Source organism: Sphaerodactylus townsendi, linkage group LG06 (genome assembly GCF_021028975.2).
Source record: "Sphaerodactylus townsendi isolate TG3544 linkage group LG06, MPM_Stown_v2.3, whole genome shotgun sequence".
In the NCBI taxonomy this organism is placed as follows: domain Eukaryota; kingdom Metazoa; phylum Chordata; class Lepidosauria; order Squamata; family Sphaerodactylidae; genus Sphaerodactylus; species Sphaerodactylus townsendi.
The window spans coordinates 113,036,004-113,048,270 of record NC_059430.1 but is presented as its reverse complement, the minus strand read 5'-3'; the positions used below and the strand labels follow the sequence as shown (position 1 = coordinate 113,048,270).

Genomic DNA, 12,267 nt, shown 5'->3' with positions numbered 1-12,267 from the left:
AGGGAGGATATAAATCCAAACTCTTCTTTTTCTTTTGCTGCCCTTTGGAAAGGATGCCCGCAGCACATGCGAGGCGTGTTTCAGCATCACGTGTGAAAAGCCAAGAGAGGCTGGGCCTTCACAGTATGGCTAAGCCATGCTAAGGCAACATTGGAGACCATGACATCAAGGAGATTAAACAAAACTATCGGGGTGTTGTGGGGGTTTCTGGCTGTGTTCCAGTAGCATTTTCTCCTGATGTTTGGCCTGCATCTGTGGCTGGCATCCTCCGAGGATCCTCTGAAGATGCCAGCCACAGATGCAGGCGAAACGTCAGGAGAAAATGCTACTGGAACACAGCCAGAAACCCCCACAAGACCCCAGTGATTCCGGCTGTGAAAGCCTTCGACAATACACAAAACCCTATCGTTTGCAGATGCATGGATTCAAATGTTTACGACCCTAGACAGGCACTGGATCCCAAAATGGGAGGGGGGGGGGAGTGTCCTGTACAGTCAGGGAAAGAAGACAATATTGTCTACCAAAGCTATGGACAAGCTGCTCTGCCGCATTCTCTGCTTGCACAGTCCAGTGTTCACAGCCCTGGCGATTCTTCCAAAACATACATGCTCTTGAATAGTATAATATGTACAAGACACTCTATGCAATCCTTAGCTGCCTGTGGATGTAGGCAAGTGGAGAAAACACTCCTCTGCTGAAACCTAACCAAGAGCAAAAAAGGTAACCAGACCCAGATAGTTATTTAAGAAAAACAAAAAAACCAAACGTGCACTGGATTTTTAACAGACTCCATTGGAACCGAAAGAAAAAGATTCAAAGACTGAAAAACGGAGTGTCCCGTGCCATTTGATCTAGCCCCCCAAAACACATCGTCAGATGCGCTTATAAGATGAATGGATAATAAATGTGCAGGTGCTGCCATAGAGGCTCACGTGCAGTTTCAATACCCAGAACCCTTCAGTACAAATAGAACTGCATGGAAATCAAGGCAGTGAAAGGGGGGGTGGGGGGGAGAGCAGAAATTAACCAGTCAAAATGGCAGCCAGCTCCTTAACAGAGACAAGATGCTTTCCAGTAATGCCTACAGAAGTTCTGTTCTAATGCTTTCTCTCTCTCTCTCTCTTACTGAAGTTGATGACTTTCTGGAGGCTTTATGACTATTGAGAAGGTGGCTTAAACTTCATTGGAGCTGGACTTTCATCCAGCAATAAATGCTCATCCCCAGAACCGGTTGAAGTGTGGGTCGCACTGGGCCTTTCAATAAGGTCTGCGGGGTAGGTACTAAGCTCCAGTGTGAACTTGCTACCACGATCATTCTGGGATTCTGCAACGAAAGAGACTTCACAATGGATGTAAACAGTGGAGAAAAACGTATAGACCATAAACGACATTTTCCAATGAATTCTGAAATTCCAGAGTCGGTTTGGTAACCGTCACAATCTCAACCTTAACAAAAACAAAACAAAAACAAAACAAAACCTGTTGGTCTGTAATTTCACATTCAAACACAAAAATGAAATGATACATTGGAAATGATCCAATTCACCCCCCTCCCCGCCACCCCCCGCCAATCTATACTGTTCACCTGTGCAATAATTCATTCACTGTTTCGTTTCACTTTTTTCATAGTGCGTGTGTGGTATAATTTGGAACGTCTCGGAAAGAAAGACGAATCTATGGGTTAATTATTGGTGGATCGGATTTTGTGGAGAGAATTGGAAAAATCCGTGCAATCCGTACGTAGGGCAATCCGTACGTAGGGCAAGACCCTCCAAAGACGCAACGGGACATTCCTTTCTCCGAGCAAATGGTTATTTATCAGCGGCTGTATTCAAACTGAATCAGCCGCACGAAGTTGTATGCCTCGAACTTGACTTCTCGATATGCGGCATCGTATTGGTGAGTGGCGGGAGTTACCTGCAGTCACCTTTTCAATATCATTCTCCTTCTCTTCCTCTAACAGAAGACTTTGTGATGGAATTCAGCAGTGAAGTGAAGCGTCTTACAAGCAGTGCAGGGATTTTTAGATAAGGGGTGGGTGGGAGACATACTCTCCAGGCATGATAAATAAAACTTTGAAAACTTAAAAAAGGAAGAAAACCCCCACAAAAATGAGTTGGACGAGGACTGATCGTGCTCTTTGACACTCCAGGAGGCATATGTTGAAGGCAGTTTGAATTTCAGCTAAAGAGGATTGAGAGTAAGGAGAAATGGATCTGCTCAAATCTCTGGCTCATTCCGCACATGCAGAATAATGCACTTTCAAACTGCTTTCAGTGCTCTTTGAAGCTGTGCGGAATAGCAAAATCCACTTGCAAACAGTTGTGAAAGTGGTTTGAAAACGCATTATTTTGCTTGTGCAGAAGGGGCCTCTGATAGTCTCTTGGAGGATAGGAGGTGCATACTTCCCTCCTGCCCCCTCCAAACCCTATTCTATACAGCTGAGGGAAGAAAAAGGAATATCCCTCTCACTACGCTCATGCTCAGGTTTGGGGACACGTGAGCAATATTTCCTACAGTGTTATCACAACGGGACCCAACATGCTATGATTTTAGATGACTGAGACTCAGCCGTTAGGTTAGCAATTTCTTTTTAAAAAAACAGTGCTGTACATAACTAACTTGTATGTAAGACCACTAGTCTTCCTGTCAGGTAAATAAGGTATCTAAAAGTGCAGCAGTTGTCTTGGATTGCACTGTTGGGGACACAGAGAGAAAAATTCTCCATTTTTTAAATCTCCCAGGATTCTTTGAGGGCCTCTACTTTGTGGTACTTGCCAAAACAAGCTGATTGGGTAACCATGACCCCTGGCAAGTTGGTGATTTGAAACGCTCAAAGGCCTACGATACAAATACCGCGGGGGTGTGTGTGTGTGTGTGTGTGTGTGTGTGTGTGTGTGTGTGTGTGTGTGTGTGTGTGTGTGTGTGTGTGTGTGTGTGTGTGTGTGTGTGTGTGTGTTAAAATTCTCAAAGGAACACAAGGAGTGGGGAGACAACGTCGCTCCCTCCATGGACGATCAGGGGATTTTTTTAAAAAATGGCTTGCAAGGCTGAGATTCCATTTCTCAAACTGGAGAGTGAATTTTCAAAGGGTCGAATTTTCAAGGAAACAAGAGGGCGGTTTTTACAGCCAAGCCTGTGCTCTCCAGGGCTTGGCGAAAGGCACCCCCCATAGGGGGGTTATGTGCGTTTGTTAAAGCAGCAGTTTGCACTGGAATTTAAAGCAAGGAGAACGCGCGGTGGGGGGGGGGGGACCTAGAATTGGACACTGTTCTTGGAAGAACTTTTTACATTCAATATATTTCAATTTTCTTTACATGCTTTTTGGGGGAGGGGGGCTTTTTTTGTATGGGTCCCTTCTTTTAAAAAGTGCTTTAGGGGGGTTGTGTGCAAAGGAGGCACATAAAAGATCCTTTTTCGGGGGGGGGGATTTCCATTCATGGCCCTTGGGGCCTTCCCCTCTAAAATAAGTGCTAGTTTCAGTTAAAATTCAAGGGTAAACACTTTCCCCCCAAAATTAAAGCAATCACAGCTGTCCTTAAAGCACATTTATAGGCAACAAGAGTAATGCAAATCATAATTATAATATAAGCACTTGGGCACATATTAAATAAAACGTAATAAATAGGGGTCATTGCTGTCTGTACAAGGGGCACAGGGTCATTTTGCCTAATAATTCAACCAGTATATTTTAAGAGGTGTTTTGGTTATCCCCTAAATGTTTTTTTTTCAGTGCATCTCTTCAAAATGCTTCTCGACCCCTTTCTTATTCTGCAAACTACACCAACAGACATTTAAATGGTGAAGGAGACGCAATCTAATGAACCCCTTTTCCGACACTTTCTTTTAAAAAAAAAAAAACATACCCTCAGCATGTGTATATTTCAAGCAACAGAATGGTATAGAAAAAGGCACAGGTACGTATGGAAATAAGACCAGACAGAAACAAAAGAGAACCAGCGACTTGTCTGTGAGTTTGGTCGCACTCCGAAGTCCTTCCTATACCTATGAGCGTTGATCAAGGTGTGTCGATTTACATGGGAAACCAGTGATAAAAGATGGAGGGTGGGCTCAAGTACTTCCTGTATCACTGTCCGCTTCCCTCTGCGGTGGGCCGAAGCCTGCTTGTTCCAGGGGTGGGCTACTCTTCCGATGCGCCCCCGCTTGGGGGGCTGGCTCTCCTGAGAAGTTCCTTCTCCTAACTGAGAGTTGGCAGGAGGTCGACTGGCCAGATGGAAACTCGGCCAGACAGCCAGTGCTGCTGCTTCTGTCCAGCGTCTGGGCAGGAAAGTCTGAGATGAAAGTGCGGATGGGTTCAGAGGAAGTGCTCGAGCAGCTCGGGTTTCCCTTCCCTGCCTTTTCCAAGGGTTCTCCCCTCCCCATCAAAGACTCCGGAGAAAGCTCACCCTTTGGGCCGGAACTCTCGCTAGGAGTTCCCTGCTCTCTGCTGCTCAGTTCGGCGCATGTTTTAACCCTGTATTCCTCCTTGGCTACCTTCTTCTGAAGCTTACTAGTCCTTATTGTCCCTTCTAAGTAGCCGCTGCTTTGAAGCGGTGAGGTTGCTGATGATGACACCATTTGTTGTGGATCCTGGACCTCTCGGCTCCTTTCTTTTGCCGGGCCAAATTCAGATAAGGTGCTGCCAGGTGCAAAATGGCTGGCATGCAGTGACGTTACTGAGCCACGGCCCAAAGTAGGATGGCTGGTAGGCCGTGCTTGAACCATCTGGATGCCCCCTATTGGAATCATCGGATAAGGACTCCTGGGGAGCTGCTGGGAATGCAGTGGGAGGTGGCTGAAGACGTAGTCTTCCACTCGGCTTGGAGGGTGGATGTGCATTTCGTGAGGTGATTGCCAAGGTCTTAAGCAGAGATGCTGAGCAGTGCCTGGGGAACTTGTCAAGCCCCGTGATGCCGTCTTCTGCAATGACTGGAAGTATCAGAATAAAAAGGGCCAATTAGCAAACTTGTTTAAAGCATTTATAGTTTGTGCCCTCAAACAACAGGTTCCCAAGACTCTTGTTTATTTATTTGGAACAGGGGTGTCAAACATGCAGCCCAGAGGGAGGATGTGGACCCTTGAGAGAGCTTTTCAAGCCTGCGAGCCAGCTGAGACAACCTGTCCCCCCTGTTCCTGATTTGGCCCGGTTTGCCAGGCCTGACTGGGGGGCGGGGCGGGTGTTACTTCAGGCGGCTCACGAGCTTGATAAGCCCTCTCAAGGCAGCCATCTCACCCCACTGTGGGCTTTGCAGTCCAGACACCCCCGTCTCCAGTGCTCTTCTGGGGCCAGCCAAGGCAGTCCCCTCCCCCCCGGGGCCCAGCCCAGCCAAGTCACATTTATGTCATATCTGGCCCTCATAACAAATGATTTCAACACCCCTGATCCAGAGCATTTGTAAGCCTGCCTTTCTGCAAACTTGGACTCATGGATGAGTTACAGTGACCACAAAAAAAAGGTTGGCATATAACAAACGTTTGTCATAAAAATTAGGCGTGAAAAATGTCAAAATCCCTCCTTCCACCTTGCATAACCTGTGGAATCAACAATGTGGAAGTCAGCCCCACTAACCACTTCAGGGGCCCACATTGAAAAAAATCCCAGGCCTTACAGCAGTGCCGTACCGGGGTTAAACTGTACCTGGAAGCATGACTACCTCTCCCCCCCTCCGCCTGGCTCCCCCCACCACCACCCGCCCCACTTATGGGAGCCAGGAAGCCAGCAGGGAGGCCAAGGCTCAGGGGGATGGGGCTCAGACTTCCGCCGCAGCGGCAGGCCAGCTCCTGGGCTGCACGCTGTCGACCCCCCCCCCCCCGGCCTTCCTGAAGGCTGGCTCCCTGCAGGGAGGCCGGGGCAGGGCTTGACGGCGAACAGCTTGGGCACCCGCTGTTTTGTTACATGGGGGAGGCGCCCACTTGATGAAACGGTGTGCGCCCGGGGACATGGGATACCCCATGTCCCCATTAGCGGTACACCACTGCCTTACAGGACGGAATAACCAACCGGGTTTGGTCACAAGCATAACACTGGAAATTCAATAGTTTGTGAGGAAGATACTGTATGCAGCAAAAATAAATTAGGCACACTTGGAGAAGAATATCATAAATTTTAGAGTTGAAAGGGGGCATAGAGGCCATCTAGTTCCACCTCTTTGCTCAATGCAGGATCAGCCTAAAGCATCCCTGACAAGTAATCATCCAGCTGCTGCTTGAAAACTGCCAAATAAGAGGAGCTCCCCACCACCTTAGGCAGCTGTTTTGACAGCGGAACTACTCTTACTGTAAAAATGTTTTTCCTAATGTCCTGCTGGCATCACTTGCATGTAATTTAAACCCACTATCGTGCGTCCTATTCTCTGCTGCCAACAGGAACAGCTCCCTGCCCTCCTCTGACACCCTTTAAAATACTTAAAGAGATCAAGCATATCTCCCCTTAACCTCCTGTCCTCCCAAGTGAGCATTCCCAAGTCCCTCAGCCTTTCCTCACGGGGCTGGGTATTTCAATCGTGATCTTTCTGTGGTTTTCTCAAAACTAAATGGAGGTTGCAAAATACTGGGATAGAGTAGATGAGACAGCCGGTGAGGCATAGTCATGAAACACGACAGACTTTGATCTGGAGAACCAGGTTCGATTCCCCGCTCCTTCACATGAAGCCTGTTGGGTGATCTTGGGTCAGTCACAGTTCTCTCAGGACTCGCTTGGTCCACACGGAGTCAGGCAAACAACCTCTGAACATTTCGTGCCTTGAAATTCCTACAGGGTCAGCTCTGACTTGACTGTACTTTCCACCAGCATAGAGGACCATATTCAAGTCCAGGTCTGTAACATCTAATATGTGATTGGTTGTATTTTATTTATTCAAAGTATTGCTATGTCCTTTTCCCTGAACATCTCAGGGCCCAGGGTAGAAAGAGTATAAAAACAGTTCCATAAAACAAATATTAGAATAACAGATATAGATATGTTAAAATCAGTCTAAAAACTTCTCAAAGGTAGGTATATTTATGAATGTGTTTTAATTCTTTATACTGATTTTATACATCTAGTTCAGTTTTGTCTACTGACTGGTAGCAGCTCCAGAACCTGACTTTCACCTTCTGTCACCCAAGATCCCTTTAACTTGGAAATGCTATGGAATTAACCTGGGACCTTCCGCATCCAAATCATGGGATTTGGCACTGGGTCACGGCTTCCCTTACTTGCAAATATAAGAAGCTGTTTTTATATTGCAACAAATCGTTGGCCCATTTCCACAATCTCACGTAGGATCTCCCCACAACACCTACTATTAAAGATTGTTTACTTGACCAAATTTCCATTAACTGCTAAGACAGGGGTAGGGAACCTGCGGCTCTCCAGATGTTCAGGAACTACAATTCCCATCAGCCCCTACCAGCATGGCCAATTGGCCATGCTGACAGAGGCTGATGGGAATTGTAGTTCCTGAACATCTGGAGAGCCGCAGGTTCCCTACCCCTGTGCTAAGACAATGTTGCTGGGTGTCTCCCTGAGAATTTTCCAAAGACGCTTAAAGAACGGCGGCCAGAGTAATGGGGACGACCAATTGGAAAGCCGAATGAAGTCCAAACACATTAATTCGGGAGGAAAAAAGTAAGGCGGATTCCACATGGGCCCAAAACTGCAGTGTGAAAACGGTGTGAACCCTTTTGCACCGTTTTAAACCCTTTTACGCCGTTTTCACACCGCTGTTTTTGGCCCATGCGGAATCCGCCTAAGAGACTATGCTGCAATGACTAAATTAGCAAACATTGTAAACCGTCAAAACACGAGTTTGACGTAAGGTGGGAATTACATTTTTTATGAGGTCGAATCAATTACTTATAATAATAATAATAATAATAATAATAATAATAATAATAATAATAATAATAATAATAATAATAATCCCAAGAAATCTTGAAAAACATCTGGAAAGCCTAAACTTGGACAGAACATCAGTCCACATGCTGCAGAAAGCAGCACTTCTAGGAACTGCACATATTCTACGCAAATACCTCTAATATCCTAGGTCCTTGGGAAGGACTCGATATTCAGAGATGAATTCCAGACACTTGTGCTGTGTTGTTATGTGTAATAATAATAATAATAATACCAATCAAGATTAAAATTAGATTCAGAGGAACTAAATGAATAGGCTAATACATTATTTATATATTAGTAGTCCAGGCTATAAGAAATGTTCATTTGATACATATCAGTGGGTGTTAATTAAATAGCAGAATGTTAGATGAAGTACGTATGAAGGAAGGTTCTCTCTCAAATGTGTCTCACATCTATATTTTATAGAACACTGAGATCCATTTTATTGTTATTTTTGTTTGTTGGATGGTTTGATGTTTTTTTTCTGTCATTTTCTATTTGGGTGCGTGTTTAAATATGGATAAAAGTATCACATTTAAAAAGATGGTTGACTGGAAGATGCCACGGATTGAACCTCGGACCTTCTGCATGTAGAGCAGGGGTCTGCAACCTGCGGCTCTCCAGATGTTCATGGTCTACAATTCCCATCAGCCCCTGACAGCATGGCCAATGGGATTTGTAGTCCATGAACATCTGGAGAGCCGCAGGTTGCAGACCCCTGATGTAGAGCATGTGACCATCCCTGATTGAAAAGAAAATATTTTTGAGGGGGAACATTTGACATGAAAATTTAGGAGAGAGGATGTAGAATGGAAATGGCCAACCTCTGGTGCTCCAGATGCTCGTGCTGGCAGGGGCTGATGGGAATTGTAGTCCATGAACCTCTGGAGCACCAGAAGTTGGCCACCCCTGATGTAGAACATACCTGTTTAGGTTCTTCACACAGCTCTGTATTTTTGCCAAGCGACTTGTGAGGTAGAGACACCGGAGAGGAGATCCCATGCTGACTTTTACCCAAACTGTGAATTTTTTCATCTGGTACCGAATGACTGCTAGAAGGTAAATCCTCTCTTCCCGGGGATGGGTATCTTGAAGGTGGTGCTGAATAGCTGTGGGAAAACATCTTCTTCATGGATAAGTATCTGCTCGAAGACATTTCCCTACTCGGAGAAACTCGCCTCACAGGAGACACTCCTCTTTCTGGTGCAGGACACGTCCGTGATGACAGCTCTCTTCTTGGTGAAAGGTACCTGCTTGGCGAGAGATCAAGTCTTGGAGACAAACTCTGCAGAGGAAATGTCTCCCTCCTAGGGGACAGACTATGAGAAGGAGAAATCCCCAGCCCTGGCGAGAGGCTCCTCAATGAAGCTGTTTCTCCAGTTGGCGAAAACCTTTTAGGCGAAGTTTCGTTTTTGGTTAACAAATGCTTTCGAGCTAATATGGACCGGTTACTGCCAGCGCCGCCTGTGTCCTTGCTTGGGGACCACTTTCTTCGGGGTGAGGCATCTTTGGAGATCGACAAGTCCATTGCTAAGAACATCTGTGGCCTCGTGACCGATTCCTTCTCGGCAGAAGCTAGGTGCTCGCTGGAGGTCAAAACAGGTCGATGATGTCTTAAGAAACTGTGGCAGACAGAAACTTCACAACTGTCTGCTGACCATTTTGTTTCTAACCCTGAGGAGGTGGCCGGGTGACTTTGCTCAGCACGCTCACTGCTCGAGACCTCTTTTGATATGGACAATTCTGTCTTGGTGCCTTTTTCAAGGGTAGAAGGAGGACTTTTGAAAGACTGTCCTGGGCAGAGGGATGTCTTATTTTCTGAGAGCTTTTCAGATAGCTCCTTGTGACTTTCCTCCTCCTCCTCTTCCTCCTCTTCTTCTTCGTCATCATCATCACCATCATCAGACTCCTCCAAGTCTGAAAACTGGTGTTCTTCAAGTGGCTCAGATCCCTCATGCCCTTCTGAATCTTGAAAGACGTCTTCACTGGTTCCTAAGAGGGGAACAAATAATCAGGAATAAGCAAACTTATTTGAGTATTAGAACAGTCATCTCTCCTGTGATACCCCAGAAGGCTAAACTCAGGTAACACTATCAGATACTTTGAGTGCTATGTTTGGTCCATCCAGTCCAGCACCCTCTAACATTCTTAGCCAGGTCCTGTTTGTTGCGGATACCCTACCAGGAGAATTTCCTGATGCCTTGTGCTCCTTTTTTAGTTTGTTATTGACTCATTTTTATCAACTGTCAAGGTATTTTAGCATTCACCTGGATGCCAGATAGACAGAGGCGTAGCTGGGCCAAACTGCGCTCGGGGCAGACTCTGTGTTTTCCGCCCCCCCCATGGGCCTCGCTCCTGCCCCGCCTCCCCCCCCACTCCCCACCGTTCCCCCCACTTACCTTAGTTTTAGGCTTAGTTTCTGGTTGAAAAGTGGCCCATTCAGGCTGAAAAAAGCCTGGGTGGGAACTACACTGCCCATGAGCCCTTGGGGCTTGCAAGGTCTCCTGGGTAGTGTAGTTCCCACAAGGGTCTATTTCAGCCTGAACAAAACAGGCCGCTTTTCAGCCTGAAACTAAACCTGAAACTAAGAACTAAGGTAAGTGAAGGGGCCACAAAAGGGGGGGGGTTCGTGGTGGGTCAGGGAAAGGGGGAGGGGTTGGGGCAATTTTCCGCCCCCAGGCATGCGCCCAGTGTGAGGCATGCACCCCCATCCCCTTGTAGCTTCGCCTATGCAGATAGATGATTTATATTCACTTTGTCATTCGAGGCATACTTTTCCAGTGATTCATCAGAGTGAGCAAAGAATAGGGAATTTGAAGTGTTGCTGGATGAGCAAGGTTTTTAGATTCATAGGTTTCACATCATGATACAGGCACCAAGGAATGGGAAATAGTTTTCATGAGCTAACTAATGTGTCAGTCATTATAAACAAACATTTGTCCTTAACTTTCTACAACAGGCATCAGGATTTGTCACACAATCTTTTTCTCCCCAGTGCATACACAACCAGATTCCCACCCCTTTCCCAAACCTAGCACATTTTTCTAATCAAAAGAGAAGGAAAGAAAAATCACACACACAAAAGAAGAAGGTAGACCCAACGAGAAGCAACAGGTCAAAAAACAGAAGGAAAGAGAAGGAAGGAAGGTAAGATGACATATGAAAAAATGGAATGCCTGAGAGAATGAGTATTCAACCAAAAGGACACCAAATAACGTTAAAGCTTCTAAGCCAGTGGTTCTCAACTTCCTAATGCCGCAACCCTTTATTGCAGTTCCTCATGTTGTGGTGACCCCCAACCCTAATATTTATCCATTTTACAGATGGAGAACACTGATGCAGAGAGTCTTAGGCGACCCCTGTGAAAAGGTCGTTCGACCCGCAAAGGGGTCCCGACCCCCAGGTTGAGAACCACTGTTCTAAGCTCTCCTGAGTTCCTCATCCCTCTGGATGATAAAACACAAAAAGGGAAAGATGAGGAGAGGCGGGGAAAGGCAGATCACAATCTCAAACACTGTTTCTTGTTCTTCCCAAGCCACTTCTTTAAACACCCAGCAGGATGCAGATTTCCAGAACACTTGAAAGCTTGCACAGTGTTTTGTGTTGCTTCGGTTAGTTTAAAGGAAAGGAATTATTGTGTCTTTCTTTCCTTCAGATATAGCCTGCCTTTCTCCTTGAGGCTCAAGGCAGGGCATGCAATATAAAACAGCAGCTTTTGCTTAGGGGTATGGGCTGGTATGTGTGCCAGCAGTAGTGTAGTGGTTAAGAGCAGGTGCACTCTAATCTGGAGGAACCGGGTTTGATTCCCCGCTCTACCGCTTGAGCTGTGGAGGCTTATCTGGGGAATTCAGATTAGTCTGTACAACACATGCCAGCTGGGTGACCTTGGGCTAGTCACAGTTCTTCTGAGCTCTCTCAGCCCCACCTACCTCACAGGCTGTTTGTTGTGGGGAGGGAGGGAAAGGAGATTGTAAGCCCCTGAGAGAAAGGGGGATATAAATCCTCCTCCTCCTCCAATATTGTCTCTCCTGATTGACAGCAGCTCTACAGGAGAGCCAGCGTGGTGTAGTGGTTAAGAGCAGGTGCACTCTAATCTGGAGAATCGGGTTTGATTCCCCGCTCTGCCACTTGAGCTGTGGAGGCTTATCTGGGGAACTAGATTAGCTTGTGCACTCCAACACATGCCAGCTGGGTGACCTTGGGCTAGGCACAGTTCTTCAGAGCTCTCTCAGCCCCACCTACCTCATAGGGTGTTTGTTGTGGGGGGGGGGGAAGGGAACGGAGTTTGTAAGCACCTTTGAACCTCCTTGCAGGAGAGAAAGGGAGGATATAAATCCAAACTCCTCCTCCTTCTCTTCTTCTTCCTCCTCCTCTTCCTCTTCTTCTTC

At 46.5% G+C, this 12,267-nt stretch overlaps 1 protein-coding gene across 5 annotated transcripts in view; it reads right to left on the bottom strand.

The window, feature by feature from the left end:
- Window positions 1-299: 299 nt before the first annotated feature.
- HIVEP3 (HIVEP zinc finger 3) overlaps window positions 300-12,267 on the bottom strand; it is a 149,812-nt gene continuing 137,844 nt past the window's right edge. For all 5 annotated transcript variants that reach the window (XM_048500501.1, XM_048500502.1, XM_048500504.1 and 2 more), the window contains 2 exons: window positions 8,805-9,871; window positions 300-4,929 (listed from right to left, as the gene is read on the bottom strand). In XM_048500501.1, the coding sequence (XP_048356458.1) occupies window positions 4,072-4,929; window positions 8,805-9,871 (1,925 nt within the window). In that variant the 3' untranslated portion in view covers window positions 300-4,071. The remainder of the gene's footprint in view (window positions 4,930-8,804; window positions 9,872-12,267) is intronic.